The following is an 18630-nucleotide window of genomic DNA, read 5'->3' on the forward strand; positions in this document are numbered from 1 at the left end:
GCGAAGTAAACCGCCGTGCGCCATACTTCCGGGTTCGGTGCACTTCCGGTTACGCTTGCGTTGCGTTCCGGAATTGGTAACCAAGCCTCGTTTTGGTTTTCATCAGTAAGGACGGCCAGCCTTGCGTTCCATATGCGTTCCAATGCTCGAAAAAGAGCAGAAAGTCCCCAAAGTAAAAAACCACAATAAATAAACGAATTGAATAATCAAACAAAGGTAAAATACCAGTATAAAAGAATAAATAGGAATAGGCAAACAAACCAAAATGCAATAAAATTAAGTAAATATAATAAATAAAATCACAAAAAACAAACCAAATCAAAATCTACATTTAACCCATTCGGTTTCAAGGTTTTTAACGTATGTATCCAATACCCCTCTCTCTTCCTTAAAGCCATCATGAGGTCACCACCTCTTTCATTTAGAGTAACTTGTTCTATACCTATACAACTTAAGGTATTAAATTTAAAAGAGGGGCAATTGTTGCAGTGCACTGGCACTGAGTGTGTTAACAAACCATTTTTTATGTTGTTTCTATGTTCTTGAAGTCTTATTTTTAATTTTCTCCCAGTTCTGCCTACGTACTGCATCCCACACCCACAGGTAAGTAAATATACCACGTGGGTGGAGGAGCAAGACACCTTATTTTTAATTTTGAATTTGACTTTCGTCTGTGTACTAACAAAATCTTTAAATGTATTAAATTGATGGCTGCAGCTTTTGCACTTCCCACAGGTGAAAAAGCACAAAAAACAAACCAAATCAAAATCTACATTTAACCCATTCGGTTTCAAGGTTTTTAACGTATGTATCCAATACCCCTCTCTCTTCCTTAAAGCCATCATGAGGTCACCACCTCTTTCATTTAGAGTAACTTGTTCTATACCTATACAACTTAAGGTATTAAATTTAAAAGAGGGGCAATTGTTGCAGTGCACTGGCACTGAGTGTGTTAACAAACCATTTTTTATGTTGTTTCTATGTTCTTGAAGTCTTATTTTTAATTTTCTCCCAGTTCTGCCTACGTACTGCATCCCACACCCACAGGTAAGTAAATATACCACGTGGGTGGAGGAGCAAGACACCTTATTTTTAATTTTGAATTTGACTTTCGTCTGTGTACTAACAAAATCTTTAAATGTATTAAATTGATGGCTGCAGCTTTTGCACTTCCCACAGGTGAAAAAGGTTTCACCTGTGGGAAGTGCAAAAGCTGCAGCCATCAATTTAATACATTTAAAGATTTTGTTAGTACACAGACGAAAGTCAAATTCAAAATTAAAAATAAGGTGTCTTGCTCCTCCACCCACGTGGTATATTTACTTACCTGTGGGTGTGGGATGCAGTACGTAGGCAGAACTGGGAGAAAATTAAAAATAAGACTTCAAGAACATAGAAACAACATAAAAAATGGTTTGTTAACACACTCAGTGCCAGTGCACTGCAACAATTGCCCCTCTTTTAAATTTAATACCTTAAGTTGTATAGGTATAGAACAAGTTACTCTAAATGAAAGAGGTGGTGACCTCATGATGGCTTTAAGGAAGAGAGAGGGGTATTGGATACATACGTTAAAAACCTTGAAACCGAATGGGTTAAATGTAGATTTTGATTTGGTTTGTTTTTTGTGATTTTATTTATTATATTTACTTAATTTTATTGCATTTTGGTTTGTTTGCCTATTCCTATTTATTCTTTTATACTGGTATTTTACCTTTGTTTGATTATTCAATTCGTTTATTTATTGTGGTTTTTTACTTTGGGGACTTTCTGCTCTTTTTCGAGCATTGGAACGCATATGGAACGCAAGGCTGGCCGTCCTTACTGATGAAAACCAAAACGAGGCTTGGTTACCAATTCCGGAACGCAACGCAAGCGTAACCGGAAGTGCACCGAACCCGGAAGTATGGCGCACGGCGGTTTACTTCGCGCCGAAAACGAACTTAAAAAGGAGAAATTTGGCACTCCATATTATGCTTGCAAAGGACAGCATCTGGATATTTGCCCCTGAGGAAGTTCAACCCTGAACGAAACGCGTAGGGCTTTTTTTAGTGTACAGAGTATTTAGCTATTTATATATTTTTTTATGTTGTTTTATTTGGCTGTTCTGTTCTTGTGGATTTCGGATCAAAGTGTTTCCACCTGATGTGCCTATTTGACACTTCGTTTCTGTAAGTGTGATATTAATAAAATGTATATTTTTTACTGAGATACTCTGCACTATTATTATTTTCTATTCTTCCTATGCATGCTACTGAGGTTCCAAGGTCCTGAAGTCGCTACATTGATTCTAGTGATATGCCTACAATCAAATTGGGTTTGTGAGTGCAAATCATTCTTATCCATTAACCCATAACTTTTGCAAACAATATTGCCCTATGTCTATTCTCATTGTTGTATTGTAGATTGCCGTTTTGGTATTTTTTGTATTTGCTATGAGGACATGAGAGGAGTCCTTTCATCTACAATACTTTCTAATTAAGGGTAATTTTTGTGTGTTCTCCCTCACTTATTACCCACTGTGTGTGTTTTGATCTGCACACAGGTGTATTTGCATTTATCTGTTGTATATTCTTTCAGCCTTTTAGTAGATAGCTCCCTAATACCGTGGGAATTAGGGAGTTATCTACTTATTCATTCCTGTCATTACACTGACTGGCCAAGTAACTTACATTTTATATGAATGTATGTTACTTGATTGTTGTAAGTGTTGCAAATGCTTACAGCTGAATCCTGGCTATGTTTGTATACTTTTTATTTCAAATTGTATACAATATAACATTCTTCTTCTTTCACTGGGTAAGTATATTAGTACTTGGGCAATACTGTGCTTCGGAACTTCGGCAATTCGGCACTGCGGCACTTCGGAACTTCGGCACTTCGGAAATTCGTTCATTTCTGAACTTCGGGACCTCGCTAATTCGGCACTTCGGCCTTTCGGAAGTACCCGAATGTACGAATTGCCCGAAATTCATCCAAATTCATATTCGGCCCGAAACGAATTGCACATGTCTAGTAATTCTTTCGTTTTTATGTTACCGAAGTTGACCGACCTATAGCACTGATTTCATGGAACTGTTTTGGGCATAGGACCATGTGTGCCTTTGGTCAAATAATTGACTTTCATGAAAAACCTGAACCCCTGAACCGATCTGGGTGATTTTTGGATATGTTGGTCACCCAGATCAGGGGATGTGACTTTTGTGGGGTTCTATGTGTTTTGGGGGTACTTTTGGTATGTTTGTAAATGGTATGTTTTTGGTACCTGAGAGATAATGTAACAACCTTTAACAAACACTGTGTGTATACTGCAGCTGACTCTCCTTCTGTAGTTCCCCATGGAGAGCAATTATGAAGCGTTACAATGCCTGAGCTAGCAAGAGAGGCCGATTCGGAAAACCTAGCGCTCTGCTGCCCCCTGGTGGTTACATTTATTTAAGCATACAGAAATACATACATGATGTTTCTTTGTATTATTATTTTATTATTATTTTATTATTTATATAGCGCCAACAAATTCCGTAGCGCTGTACAATTTGTATAGCCTGTACTAGCAATCCAATGTTTACGCTACTTTAAAAAAAACAAAATGTGCATTGTTACACATGCCTAACTAACATTGATCTATGTTAAACCATCTCCCGGCAACAGCTGTTGGGGCATTGCCGGATTATTTGTACTGTTCATCCTATGCACCAAAAATAAAGAATTAAAAAAAAAAATAATTATGTAAATTTACACAATATTTATTTCCCATTTATTTGTTCACTCAACTAAAAATGGTCAAAAACCCTGCTTATATTTACTTGTAAGGACCCTGATGGCATCATCATCAGTAAAGCTTGTAAAAGATTTTGTCAGAATATAAAAGGAATGTCTGCATTGGAGTATAACGTGCACAGGTAGCAAGCACAGTTCAATAATATACTTCTAAAATATAGGTATTTGAAAACTGCAAGTAATCTTCATCAGCTTCTGGAATTCTAATGTAATGCTAACAGTGACATGGCACAGTTCATTTACTCCTCCTCCCTGGCGCAAAAAAATAGTATGCAGTTGGGAGATTTGTTTTTATTGTGAACATTTGTGGGATACTATTATTGCTACTTACATGAATTGGTGGAACTTGACAACCCTATCAGTACTTGAAAGGCTCTCCCCATGCCTACATACCGGTTTAAAGAGGTTCTCATAAATGTGAGTATATCATTTGTATACAGATATACTATCTATTTATAAAGACATACTGTGCTATGTTATCATATGCCCTTTCCCTCTTAGTTTGCATATCATCAAGAGGGTAATTGTATTTTAAATGTGTTCTTTTATAACATACCTTTTTATGTGGCGTTAACTTAAATAACAAGGATGTTCCATTCATGATCTTGGTAACTATTATACTCACCTACCAAAACCTAAAACCTTCCTCCCACCGTCACTAAGTCCATGGCCAGCCTTAGGACGTTAGGCGCCATGTGCAAAAAATCTTCATAGCGCCCCCCCAATTTCAGGCAGACAATCACACATACAGGTACAGGCAGGCAGTCACACATACAGGTATAGGCAGACAGTTACACACACACACTCTCTCTCTCTCTCTCACACACACACATACACGGTTACAGGCTTGAAGAAACCAGCATTGTGGAGTTGTTGCTTGAATAAAATATATAGCTGAGATAATTTTTCATTGAAACCTGCACATTCTGACTGATAAATACCAAAAGTTACATGACATTTGACATGTTGCTTTTATTGCTAAGCAGAAAACACCTACTTTTCTTACATACATATTAAAATCAAGAAATAAGTAGTAACACACATTGTAAATCATAAAACTGATTTTGTTTTTTGTGAAACATTGAACAACATGAAGATATTATGTATTTAAATATATAACAACAAAAAATATAATTTATATTTTATTGTTTTACACTCTTGCACATTATTTATTACTATACATATAAAGTGCCAACATTTCTGCAGTCCCCTACAATAGTATCAAGTATTTTCAGTAATTTATGCATATTTCAATCTGTCACTTACAGAATAGATTTTCTTTTTATTATTTACCAAAAAAATATTTTTTTTGTATAATATTTTGTCAATTACTGTTATTTCTGTAACTTATATATTAATTTTTAAAAACACGCAAAAAAAAAAATGATTTGAAAAGAATAGGAGACCTTGTACCTTTCCCAATTAGACAACATTCATATGCTTCTCTGTTGTGATCTTTTTTGACAAGGCATTATGTCTATTCCTCTTCCCAAACTTTTGTTCTGTAGATCAAAAATTAAATTGAAGTCTCTGTATCTAAGACTTTTATGCCACAGATATCTAAGTCTTTTATGCCACTGAACAATTCCTGGCTTATGCCGCTGAACATTGGCCTTTTCTATCCTGTCCTTTCTTTTCCTTGGGGGTCTTCAAGTATGGCAGCTAATTATTATTATGTTATTATTTATATACTAATAGCTTCATCTAATAATCACTTACTTTTGATTCAGATTTAAAAGAAATCCACCTATATTTGAACTGGTTCATATATACCAGGAACTTTTACCAGGAACTCTCCCTTTACTTTTCTTGGGAATTGAATGCTGGTTATACATTTGAGCTGAGTTTCTAGATTAAATTTGTTTTGTCTTAAGTTTATCTTACACGTTTGCAATTCATATACTATCCTTACGTTTATGTAGTGTATGATTTTCTTTAAAAAAAATACATTAAACAGAATGTTGTCAGGTGTAATTTCCTTCTATGTAAGTTTATTTCTGGTCCCTAGCTAAAACATCTCACTATTACGCCATCATATCAGTTTGCTCCTGTTCCTTGTGGGACTGCAGTACGTCATCATGAACTTGATTAAGAGTAGTCTTCTGTACAGTTGGACTAAGACTGACAGTAACCGCATTAATATTAAGACAAAAAGACATAAGTTACCTTGAAATGGAATTGTTATTTCCCAGGATTTTAATATTATAAGGGTTATTCACTAAAATTAAATGCGAATTCAAAATTTAAGGCCAAAGTAGTTAAACTAGAAGCTGACAAAGATCATTTTAAATTCACTTTAAAGTAACTTTGAATTCTCACTTTAGTGAATATCCCAGTCTGATTACTTATGCCCTATATTTGGCAAGTATGTTTTTGTGAATTCTGAAAAATAAAATTAAATGTAGAACTGTACAGATCGATCATTGACCTGGGTACCTCCATCTTGGAGCTCTGTCAATAATCATTAGAAATGCTACCCTCTTCTATCTTTGAATGTAGGCCTTGATTGAATAGGTTTTCTGAATGATGCAATACTTTTTGAAAAAACTTTCCAAATGGTTTATCTACACAAATTCCTATAAACTTTAATGGTGGTTTCGGTAGACAAACAATTTAGTTTTTCTAGCAGTATTGAATCATTTGGAATGTTTATTAAATTAGGGTTAGAGTCAGTGGAAGAAAAGAAGCAGAAGCAATGTTTTTGTTTTCCTCCTCATTTGCATTTACCTCTACTGAACTGGACTATGATGTTGCGTGCAAAAACTTTGACACACATGAAAATTGAAAATATTTATCAGCTAATACATGTAATAGGTGATTTTCAATATTGAGTGTATTTCGGAGAAGTGAGACTTCTGCTTTAAACATTTGCAATTCCATGGCAGTGACCATGACTAGAAAGATTGAGGGAGTAGCATGTCTTTGTTAGATATTCTGAATGCCCACATGTATGGGTTCTGCCACTATTTGGTGATAGGATCACATTCTTTATGTCTGTCATGTAATCTAAAGTGTTAGATGCAACCGGGATTGTTGTATCCATGGATCATAAATCTGTAGCTAGACTGGAGATAAAAATCATTCTCTCTGTGTAAACTGCTCAAAACAGTGTTGCACCCCCACTGATGTTGAGACAGAAGACAGCTATACACATAAACCTAGTGAGATAAGCCCCTATCACTTCCCTCCTGCTTTCAGAGGCCTATTTAGCTGGTGTCTACATCAAATGAATAGTCCAGGAAAAGTACTTAACTGTCAGCAACTAGGATACTGATTTGTACATAGCATAGTAAAGTGTAGACAGAAACCTGATTTCAAACGTAGAATTCACTGTGGTCAAAAACAAGTCTGAGTCCGCAACTAGAATTCACAATCGAATGAGATTGCAGTTGCGGTAGCAGTTGAGGTAGCTGTAAAGTTCAGTCCCTGAGTGCCAAGAGAGGGAGGCATATTAGTGAAACTTAATAAATAGACTCCATCAGATCTACCACTGGGTACATACAAGTAATCTATATGGTACCCACGGTATGTGTGAAACAAAGCTCAAAATGTTTATCTATAAATGGCAACATTAGTGCTATCAGGTTCCTAGGTTATACCCATGGAGATTGCAGTTATTCTCTAGTGTAAAGTGCTAAGTCCACATATTGATGCTGTATAAAATCATTCATATGATAGGCACTGTTACTATGTGTTCTAATTAGAATGATGTATTCTTATATCATTACGTATTAAGTGGCTCAAGGTACCTGCTTGGCACTAACCTATGAAATAAAACAATGTTCAATAAATAATGTAGACACAATGCACAGAATTCATTATTAAATAATACCTTCATTGCTGGTTGATAGGATAACTAAATTAAAATTGTTTAAAAACATATATGTTATTAAAATCAACTTAAAACTATTTTATATTGTTTATATACAGCATACTGTAATACCCAATGCAACTGTTAAGTAAAACTTCTGCTTAAGTCAACATTATTGGGAATTAATAATACTCTGAGCGTATATATAATTGCAAAACAACATTTCATAAATATTTTCTGTAGAACAACAATACTCAATCACCCTTACAGCACATCAAAAAATATCTTCATTTAAATATTACTATCAATATGTATATAGTATTTGTCTTTTTGGTATACAACAGGAAAAAGGATGAAGTATGGAGGTAGAAAATAGATGTCTTGTGTGGTTGCATGTCCAAATTATTTCAGGCTTCCAACAATGGTCATTAAAAAGTTTTAATCTTAAAATTGAGAAGAGTTCACTGTCCCTTGATGGGGTATGCAAATCCCCTCTGCAATGTTGGTGTTGCATCCCTTTATTCCTTTAAAAATGAAAAAGAAAATAAAACGTTTTAGGTATAAAAAAACTGGAGACAAAATGTTTACCTTATTGTTCTATATCCCATGTTTTAGACATTTTAAGAGCAGGTAATTATACTCATAGTCAGCATACATAGCATAGGATCATCAGATGCACTCGAGGCCAACAGTGATTTCTTTGGTGCATTACAATTAATAAGTTTGTCCACTAGTGTCATGGTACCTGTGGATGTTTCTCCTTCGCCATGCAACACACTGCTGTAACTTGCATCAATTTGGTTTCATGCATGACATTGCATGCTACGCTACACTCATGCATCATTTATTGCTGCATGACTATTCTGACATACGGTCTGTTGCATCATTCATGCAACACTGTGCATGCATGTTTTGGCATTGCAAATTTGACCTTGATCAATGCATTGTAGCCTTGGCCTATTTAACAACAGCAACTAGTGACCTTTCCCAGCTTCAAATTATCCACAGAATTTTGTGAATGCATCTGAGGTTTGAACATCATCTAATACTGGTTTCAGTTGTGCCACTTCTCAGAGCGGGTTGTACAGGATTCATATATTAATCTTAAACACCATAGTCACCAGAACAACTACAGCATAATGTAATGCTTCTGGTTTCTGTAACCTGTTCCTGTTGGTTTTTCAATGTAAACACTCAAAGGAAAGCATTGGGTTAGATGAGATCATCAACATTGAGAGTCAGGCAATGGTCCGCCACGCAAGACTGGTACAGCGTGGGAAAAAGTTGAGTAAAGTCATGTTTGTATTCCTGAAACTATAGTGTTCATTGAATGGTTTAACACTTGTACTTTTAAATTTTTAAGTTAAACATATGTGAAGGGAAATGTGTCTCTGAGAAATCTGAAACATAAAAAATGGCAAAAGTTACTTGCTAATAATGCTATTTATTGAAAATAGTGTTTTTATACTGTTTCACTTTATTATTCTGTAACCAGATTGTGAGTCATTTTTATTTATTATTAATTGGCAAACCCTTGGTAGCAGTCATGTCTCGTAGCAGTTTACCTTTGAAATAATTTTAACAAGTCTCTAATTTTCTCTTATAAGATGCAGCCAGTAATTTTAAACACTTTTTTGTGTCTTCTATTGGTCACAAACAGCAGCGACATAAATTCAGTTTCAAGGGGGTTCTTCACACAGGCTTTTTATAGGTATAAATGTTAGCATGAACTTCCTGTCCGTATATCTGTCCATCCATCCACCTATCCGTTCATCTAATTATTATTCCTAGCGTATTACCACATCCAGCAGATCATGGCCAGTGCTGAGTCCTCTCTGGTCCTCTATATGCAGCACAGCATCGTGAATAGTTAGAAAACATATGTCTGGCTTGATAATATCATCAAAAAATGCACAGTCTTCCAATTTTTCATAAACATTGTCTGAAAAAAAATGAAATGGTGCACTATTCAATATGTATTCTACTTATACAACAACAAAATAAATACAATATAACCCCTTCCCTTCCAACTCAATGCACACATGTACTATTTTTATACAGGAGTTCAAGAGGCTTATAAGGTACAAAGCTGTGTTCAAGCAGCCAGGCAAAGAGCAGTGTGGAGGATGAGCTCCATGCTGCAATACACTATGCAGTAGTCTTGTTTTGGCAGACCACTGCACATATTGTTGTACCTACATACAAACTTTATAATTTGAAGGCATCAATGGGAGAAATGAAACAGCTTGTCATAATGAAGGAATTAAACAACTTCTGTCAGGTGGAGAGAAAGCATTCATATGCATTCCTGTTTGTCTCCTGCTATATTCTCAAAACTTAGCATATTGCCCTGTTTGTGCCTGTCACTGTCATATTAAAGGAACACTATAGTCAGGGTCGGTGCAAGGATTTCTGCCACCCTAGGCAAAGATCCATTTTGCCGCTCCCTTATGAAAGATAATACAATCTCACAGAGGTTTATTCACTAAACTCTGAATTGCAATGAGTTGAAAACCACATTTCAAAGTTGAAGCAAAAAACAGATGAACTGTGACCGGATTGGAGAATTATTCAAGTTTAACAGCTATTTTGGCCTACATTTCGCCATATGGTTTTCAGTTAGTTCTGCCTAATGCACACATACTGCCTAATACCTACATCCATATACACATATGCCTAATACAGCATCCATAAACACACACTGTCAAATACATGCATCCATACACACATACTGCCCAATGCCTGCATCCATACACACATACTGTCTAATACCTACCTCCATACGCATATACTGCCTAATACATGCATCCATTTACACATACTACCTAATACCTATATCCATACACACATACTGCCTCATAAATGCATCCATACACACATACTGCTAATACGTACATCCATACACACATACTGCCCAATACCTACATCCACACACACACTGCTTAATACAGAATCCATACACACATACTGCCTAATACAGCATCCATACACACATACTGTCTAATACCTACCTCCATACGCATATACTACCTAATACATGCATCCATATACACATACTACTTAATGTGTACATCCATACACACATACTGCCTCATAAATGCATCCATACACACATACTGCTAATACGTACATCCATACACACATACTGTCCAATACCTACATCCACACACACACTGCTTAATACAGCATCCATACACACATACTGCCTAATACATACATCCATACATGCATACTGTGCAATACCTGCATCCATACAAACATACTGCTAATACCTACATCCATACACACATACTGCCTAATACCTACATCCATACACACACACTGCTTAATTCATACATCCATACACACATACTGCCTAATACATGCATCCATACACACATACTGCTTAATACATCATCCATACACACATACTGCCTAATACATACATACATCCATACACACATACTGCTAATACCTACATCCATACACACTCACTGCCTAATGCATACATCCTTACACACATACTGTCTAATACATGCATCTATGCACATACTGTCTAATACATGCATCCACACACACATACTGTCTAATGCATTCATCCATACACACATACTGTCTAATACATGCATGCATACACACATACTGTCTAATACATGCAACTATACACACATACTGTCTAATGCATACATCCATACACACATACTGTCTTTGCTGTGTATGCAGTGTGTGTGTTAGTGTATGCAGTGTGTGTTGTATTAGTGTATGCAGTGTGTGTTGTATTAGTGTATGTAGAGTGTGTGTTGTGTTAGTGTATGCAGTGTGTGTTGTGTTAGTGTATGCAGTGTGTGTTGTGTTAGTGTATGCAGAGTGTGTGTTGTGTTAGTGTATGCAGTGTGTGTTGTGTTAGTGTATGCAGTGTGTGTTGTGTTAGTGTATGCAGAGTGTGTGTGTTGTGTCAGTGTATGCAGAGTGTGTATTGTGTTAGTGTATGCAGTGTGTGTGTGTGCTGTGTTAATGTATGCAGTGTGTGTGTTGTCAGTGTATGCAGTGTGTGTGTTGTGTCAGTGTACGCAGTGTGTGTTGTGTCAGTGTATGCAGTGTGTGTTGTGTCAATGTATGTAGTGTGTGTGTGTTGTGTCAGTGTATGCAGTGTGTGTGTTGTGTCAGTGTATGCAGTGTGTGTTGTGTCAGTGTATGCAGTGTGTGTGTGTGTGTGTGTTGTGTCAGTGTATGCAGTGTGTGTGTTGTGTTAGTGTATGCAGTGTGTGTTGTGTTAGTGTATGCAGTGTGTGTTGTGTCAGTGTATGCAGAGTGTGTGTTGTGTTAGTGTATGCAGTGTGTGTGTGCTGTGTTAGTGTATGCAGTGTGTGTGTTGTGTCAGTGTATGCAGTGTGTGTTGTGTCAGTGTATGTAGTGTGTGTGTGTGTGTTGTGTCAGTGTATGCAGTGTGTGTGTTGTGTCAGTGTATGCAGTGTGTGTGTTGTGTCAGTGTATGCAGTGTGTGTGTGTTGTGTCAGTGTATGCAGTGTGTGTGTTGTGTCAGTGTATGCAGTGTGTGTTGTGTCGGTGTATGCAGTGTGTGTGTTGTGCCAGTGTATGTAGTGTGTGTGTGTGTTGTGTCAGTGTATGTACTGTGTGTGTGTGTGTGTAAATGTGCAATCTGGGGTGAGGGGGAGGGGGGGCATTTTAACATAATTTTTATTTATTTATTAAATTTAATTAAATTGCTTCTCCCCCCTCCCTGCTTACCTGTGTCTAGGGAGGGGGGAGATTCCATCCCTGGTGGTCCGGTGGCATGGTGGGGCCCCCTGGGTTCCCTGTTACCGCAGAGGGGGCCCAGGCAGCACACAGCCTCTTCTCTCCTCCAATAACTCTCGCGAGACCCGCGGAACGTTGCCATGGCAACCGGGTCTCGCAAGAGTTATTAGCAGAGAGGAGAAGAGGAGAAGCTGTGTGCTGCCTGGGCCCCCTCTGCGGTAACAGGGAGCCGGGGGCCCGCGGCTGCACACATAGATAGCGATATTCACACATGCTGCTTAATACCTACATCCATACACACACACACACACACACTGCCTAAGACATACATTGTACATTGAATATTGTGTATTCAATGCATTTGGTGAATTTAATGTATAATAAGACTAGCATAGACGAGCACACACACTGACAGAAACTTACACATACTGACAGACACAGTCACTGACAGACACACACTCACTGACAGACATACAGTCACTGACAGACACACATACACACTTACTGTCAGACACATACTCAGTCACTGACAGACATACTTACAGACACACACTCACTGACAGGACTACACTCACTCACTGACACACAGACATACTGGCATATACACTCGCTGACAGACACACACAGACACTAACTGACAGACATATTCACTGACAGACAAACACACACTCACACATAACAGACACTAACTGACATGCATATACTCACTCACTGACAGTCAAACACTCACACTCTACCTCCCTGGGGTTCAGTGTGGGGCAGCTTCTCACTCCTCAAGCACGCTGTTTAGTATGCCAGGGCCAGAATGACGTCCTATTCCGGCTCCCGGCATCATAGATGGCGTGCGAGGGAGGAGTGGGAAGCTGCAAGAACAGCCTTCCTCGCCGCCCACACTTGCCCCACCCAGCTTTGCCTCCTTCGTCATCAAATTTGATGATCTTATCCAATCCAATGCTTTCCCATAGGAAAGCATTGGAAGGACATTGGGCATGCGCTGCAACTGCTGTGTGCAGCATTAACCCAGGTAGCAAATCTAGTTGTCATCTGAGTGACTGTCATTAGAGGTGTTCCTCGGCAGCGATGTAAACACTGCATTTTCTCTGAAAAGGCAGTATTTACATTTACTGACTATGGAACCCTTCAATGGATCTGCTCCAGCAATGTGGGATATGTTGGCTTTATAAAAAGAGGTAACAAATATACATTTACCATCACATCCTGCGATATACACATCTACATCAATCCTATGGAATTGTTTGTATATCTGAAACAGAAGAGCAGTGATTTAAAGGCATTTTTTTCACAGACATTGGCATCTGAAAGATAAGTGTGATATTACCATAACACCATCCATTTAGAAAATAAAAACAAAAAATATTTTCATATAGAATTTCTTAAAGGCATAATGCAGACAATATGTGACTATCGCTTTCTTTATTGAAAGGATTTGTATTCTCAGTCAGTTGTGCTAACCCTCCATTGAGAATATATTATAAAACCCTTACCTAAATGTTATGAAGGAATTTACAGCTGCAGTACTTTTATTTAAATGATTGCAGTTATTAGCATAAAATGCAGTAAGACGTACAATATCCTATAAAGGAGCATTCAATAATAATAATAACAACAAAGTATTTAAAGGACCACTCTAGTGCCAGGAAAACATACTCGTTTTCCTGGCACTAGAGTGCCCTGAGGGTGCCCCCATCCTCAGGGTCCCCCTCCCGCCCGGCTCTGGAAAGGGGAAAAGGGGTAAAAGCTCTCCTCCTCCTCTCCGCCCCGTCTGCTGAATGCGCACGCGCGGCAAGAGCTGTGCGCGCATTCAGACGGTCGCATAGGAAAGCCTTTACAATGCTTTCCTATGGACGCTTGCGTGCTCTCACTGTGATTTTCACAGTGAGAATCACGCAAGCGCCTCTAGCGGCTGTCAATGAGACAGCCACTAGAGGATTAGGGGGAAGGCTTAACCCATTTCTCTGAAACTGCTATGTTATAAAAAAATGGGTTAACCCTAGCTGGACCTGACACCCAGACCACTTCATTAAGCTGAAGTGGTCTGGGTGCCTAGAATGGTCCTTTAACCAGGAAAGGTACATTCAGATTACTCTGGTTTCCAAGTATTCAGGTTACATTGCACCGTTAGGACGGTTCAGGACCGTCATCGGCATTTTTGCGTTGCCGACTGATGACGGTCCTGAACCGTCCTAACGGTGCAATGTACTTACCCGATCGCCGTCGTTCCCCCGGCGGCGATCGGCGGTGCTCCCGGTGTGGGGAGACTGCCTGCAGTCCAGGCAGTCTCCCCATGGCGGATTAGGACCCCTGTGGCCATGTGATCGCTCAACAGGGCGACCACATGGTCACAATAGGTGTCCTAGTGTCTGCCTGCAGGGGGATTGCCTGTGCTGACAGGCAGTCTCCCTGCCAGTGTAAAATCATAAAAAATATTAAAGTAAAAGTTAATAAACAAAAAATAATAATTATATATGTGTATATATATATATGATATATAGACATATATTATACCTATAGAATATACGTCTATATATCATATATATATAATGTCATACTAAGTGTATTTTTATATTAATATGTACATATATTAATATAAAAATACACTTATAATTAAATTACACACGTATATATATAATATCTACAATAACTATATATATTGTATATATATTATTATAAAATACAAATAATAAGTAAATTCAATTAAATTCAAAAAATTAAAATAATAGTAAAAATTAAAAAAAAATTACATATCTATATGAAATTTTATTCTAACTGTATTTTGATATTAAAATATATATATTTATATCAAAATGCACTTAGAATGAAATTGTATATATATCTATGTATATATAAATAAATAAAAATAATACGAAATATACATGTCCATATACAAAATTACATAAATAATTATATAAATATACACGTAGACTTCAAATATATAAATATGCATATATATTTAAATTCTACGTGCATATTTATGTAATATTTTTACATAATTAAGTGATTTTATTAATTGCAATTTGAGGGACCTGCCTGCCAACCCAGGCCAAAATTCCAGAGAATTTAATTTGCTAGCACTGTATTTTACCCTGTAACTTTCTATGACACCCTAAAACCTGTACATGGGGGGTACAGTTTTACTCGGGAGACTTCACTGAACACAAATATTAGTGATTCAAAACAGTAAAACCTATCACAGCGATGATATTGTCAGTGAAAGTGACTTTGTTTCGCATTTTTAAATGCTTTATTTTTCTTGTGCATACGGTTACCAAACAGGCTTGTAGCGCCACGACAGCGAGTACAAGCTATTCATCGGTATACAATGTCATGTCAGAGTTATCAGCACAATTTTGTGTAATGACACGCTAAGGGTTCTTAGGATGAGTAACATAGATTTGGCTTAATTAAACTATACATGCATAAGTAAGTGGTTGTTACGATGGTAATGAGTTTACTGACTGTTTAAGCCAACATCAGATACACGCTAGTGACTACTGTAAATAGGCATGTAAATTTTATCCGGCTAAGCAAAACAGTACTATTTGAGTAGTTGATGGCTGATAATGATACAGTTCTGAATGCTAGCAGTTAAGCTCTTCTCAGGTTAACTAAAACAATGAGTAGACATCTCGTCTTGGCTGCCTGAGCTTTGAGAGAGTGGTTGTAATTTATGTGAGGCTGGAGCTATCACATGAGTGGCTATAATACACATTAAGGCAGCCTCGACATATAAGGTTGGTAAGATCTAATGCTTAAAATGTAATCATGCTGGTTCTAAGTGTATAATGTCACCCTGGCTAGTCTGACTTGTATGAACTGGTACAGGCTCTGGGAGTCGTTCTCGTGACGGGCAAGCCGTCTCTCAGGCGTGTGCCGACTTGTGGCTAGCCGATGCCCCGTTTGTCATGGTGGTGTGGCTGTGTATGATTGTCCACCTGGGTAGGGATCCGGGCAGAGTCCATTATGTTGCTGGATGCCGCCTGTGTCCCCTCTCTGGAGCTGCCGTTTTTCAGATCTTGTGTTTAGCGGGAAAGCAGGTAGGCTCACTGTGGGAGCGGATCATTTGGAGGTGCCTGGTCCCTGCCGTGGGTAGTCGCTTTGCGGCGTTGTAGCTCTCCATCGGCGCTGCTGCCAGCGGCTCTCCCACGTTCCTCTCTCTGCTTGTCTTTGGTGTTGCTCGTGGTGGGGCAATTGATCGCTCTCTTGGTGGTCTGCATTGTCGGGTATGGAGGTCGCGGGCTTCTCCGACCTCCTGAGACTCTGTCCAGAGGCCCCGATGGTTGCTGAGGGCTCGTCGAGAGAGCAGTCCTTCTCTTTTGCCATGGCGCACATGGCGTCCGCCATGTTGTGTGCTGCGCTCGGGCCCTCAAACGGTGTAGCGGTGTTGCTGGGCCTGGTTTGCTGGGTGAGGACCGGGATCACCCCCACCGGTCCATAGGGGGGGGGAACAGGGTCGGATCCGTCCGGTGCTGGGTCTCCGGCCGGGTGCTGTCAGGCAGGATAGAGGGGCAGCGGCCGTCCGCCCCTCTCACCGCCGGTGAAGGCCGCAACCGGGTTGTCGACTACCTCCCCTCCAGGGGACTGAAACTCGTGGAGCCGGCCTCGCCCTGGATCCAGCGTCCCCTCGGCACTGAGAACCGTCGCTGTCGGTCTGTGGTCAGTTCGTTTTCCATGTTTATTTGTTTTAAAAGTTGGTGAGTTGCAGGAGCTGAACTCACATGCGACCGTCCAGCTCGGCGGTCCGGCCCCGCCCCCCTTGTTTCGCATTTTTCACACACAAACAGCACTTTTACTGATGATATAATTGTTGTGATATGTTTTCCCGTTTTGAAACACTAATATTTGTGTTCAAGAAAGTCTCCCGAGTATAACAGTACCCCCCATGTACAGATTTTATAGCGTTTTTGAAAGTTACAGGGTCAAATATATGGGTCAAATATTTTTACATTGAAAATGGCCAGGTTGGTTATGTTGCCTTTGAGAGCGTATGGTAGCCCAGGAATGAGAATTACCCCCATGATGGCATACCATTTGCAAAAGAAGACAACAAAAGGTATTGCAAATGGGGTATGTCCAGTTTTTTTTTAGTAGCCACTTAGTCACAAACACTGGCCAAAATTAGCGTTCAATTTAGTTTTTTAGTTTTTTCACAAAGAAAACAAATGTGAACGCTAACTTTGGCCAGTGTTTGCGACTAGGTGGCTACTAAAAAAGACTGGACATACCGGGGGCGGAGCCTAACCTCCGAGCTGGAAGGACGTGCTGAACATCAGCTCCGGCCGAAACGCGACGAAAACCGGGGTATACACCCCGAAAATCGGCGCGTCCACCAGCCGGAGGGTAAGAGACAGAGTGGGGACACCCGGGGGCACAAAATGACGCCAAAATCGAGTACCCCAAAGCCCGGAAACCCACAAAAAGTACCTGAGGCCTACCAGAGACTGAGACGGGGAGAGGCGGCCGCTCTCCTCGAAGACAAAGCCACGTACAGAAACCTCGGCGCGCCTGCCTATCCCCCCCCCCCCAGGACCGGTGGGGGTCATGCCGGTCCTCACTAGACACCAGGGCTACCAACTGGCATGACCTACCAAGCCTGGGCCTCTGCCTCACAATGATAGCTCCTCACAGGACGAGCCCAAGATGGCGGCTTGCGGCGAGAGACACACAGCGAGCAGACTGGCAACAATGGCTGACATAGCACCCACAGCAGCTACGGGAGGCCCACTGGAGCCGCTTGAAAAGCGGCTAGACAAGATATTTCGTGCCTTCTGGCTGAAACTTGCACTCAGACAAGCTAAGGCAGCGGATAAGAGCAGGGAAGAAGGTGCATGGAGGCTCCAACCCGGCAAAGCTCGACCCCCCACAGCCCGCTCAGCGCACCCAAGGAAAATAGTTCACCGAACTACAGCCCGTCCACGCCTTGGGACACGCAGTACCAGGTCCCAAAAGCCTAATCGGAAGGGACCCTGGAAACAAGTTATACGCCACAGGCGGGGAAAACCCCGCTCACAAGCCAAACATCCTACCAGCTGGGATATTACTTGCAGAATCAAGCGGGACCGAAGCGCTGGGAAATACACAGGGGCCCTAGTAGTGGACTTGGGGTGATTTGGCAATCCGTGTACCCACCCCTACCAAAGTCGTTTTACAGCCCACCAGCACTCTCCTGGACATTCCCGAGGACACACCTCGACAGCAGCATGGCCCAGAAGATGAAAGCAAGCGGCGACCCCCGAGCTGTGCTCGACCGAGGCATTGGGTGAAGTGCCTGTGATAAAGGGACT

At 39.9% G+C, this 18630-nt stretch overlaps 1 protein-coding gene across 4 annotated transcripts in view; it reads right to left on the bottom strand.

The window, feature by feature from the left end:
- Positions 1-7337: 7337 nt before the first annotated feature.
- Positions 7338-18630, bottom strand: part of LOC134602778 (pendrin-like) — a 125934-nt gene continuing 114641 nt past the window's right edge. For all 4 annotated transcript variants that reach the window (XM_063448088.1, XM_063448090.1, XM_063448087.1 and 1 more), the window contains exons 18-20: positions 13538-13592; positions 9391-9533; positions 7338-8115 (exon numbers count right to left, since the gene is read on the bottom strand). In XM_063448088.1, coding sequence (XP_063304158.1) covers positions 8110-8115; positions 9391-9533; positions 13538-13592 — 204 coding nt within the window. In that variant the 3' untranslated portion in view covers positions 7338-8109. The remainder of the gene's footprint in view (positions 8116-9390; positions 9534-13537; positions 13593-18630) is intronic.

Source organism: Pelobates fuscus, chromosome 3, assembly GCF_036172605.1.
Source record: "Pelobates fuscus isolate aPelFus1 chromosome 3, aPelFus1.pri, whole genome shotgun sequence".
Classification (NCBI taxonomy): Eukaryota; Metazoa; Chordata; class Amphibia; order Anura; family Pelobatidae; genus Pelobates; species Pelobates fuscus.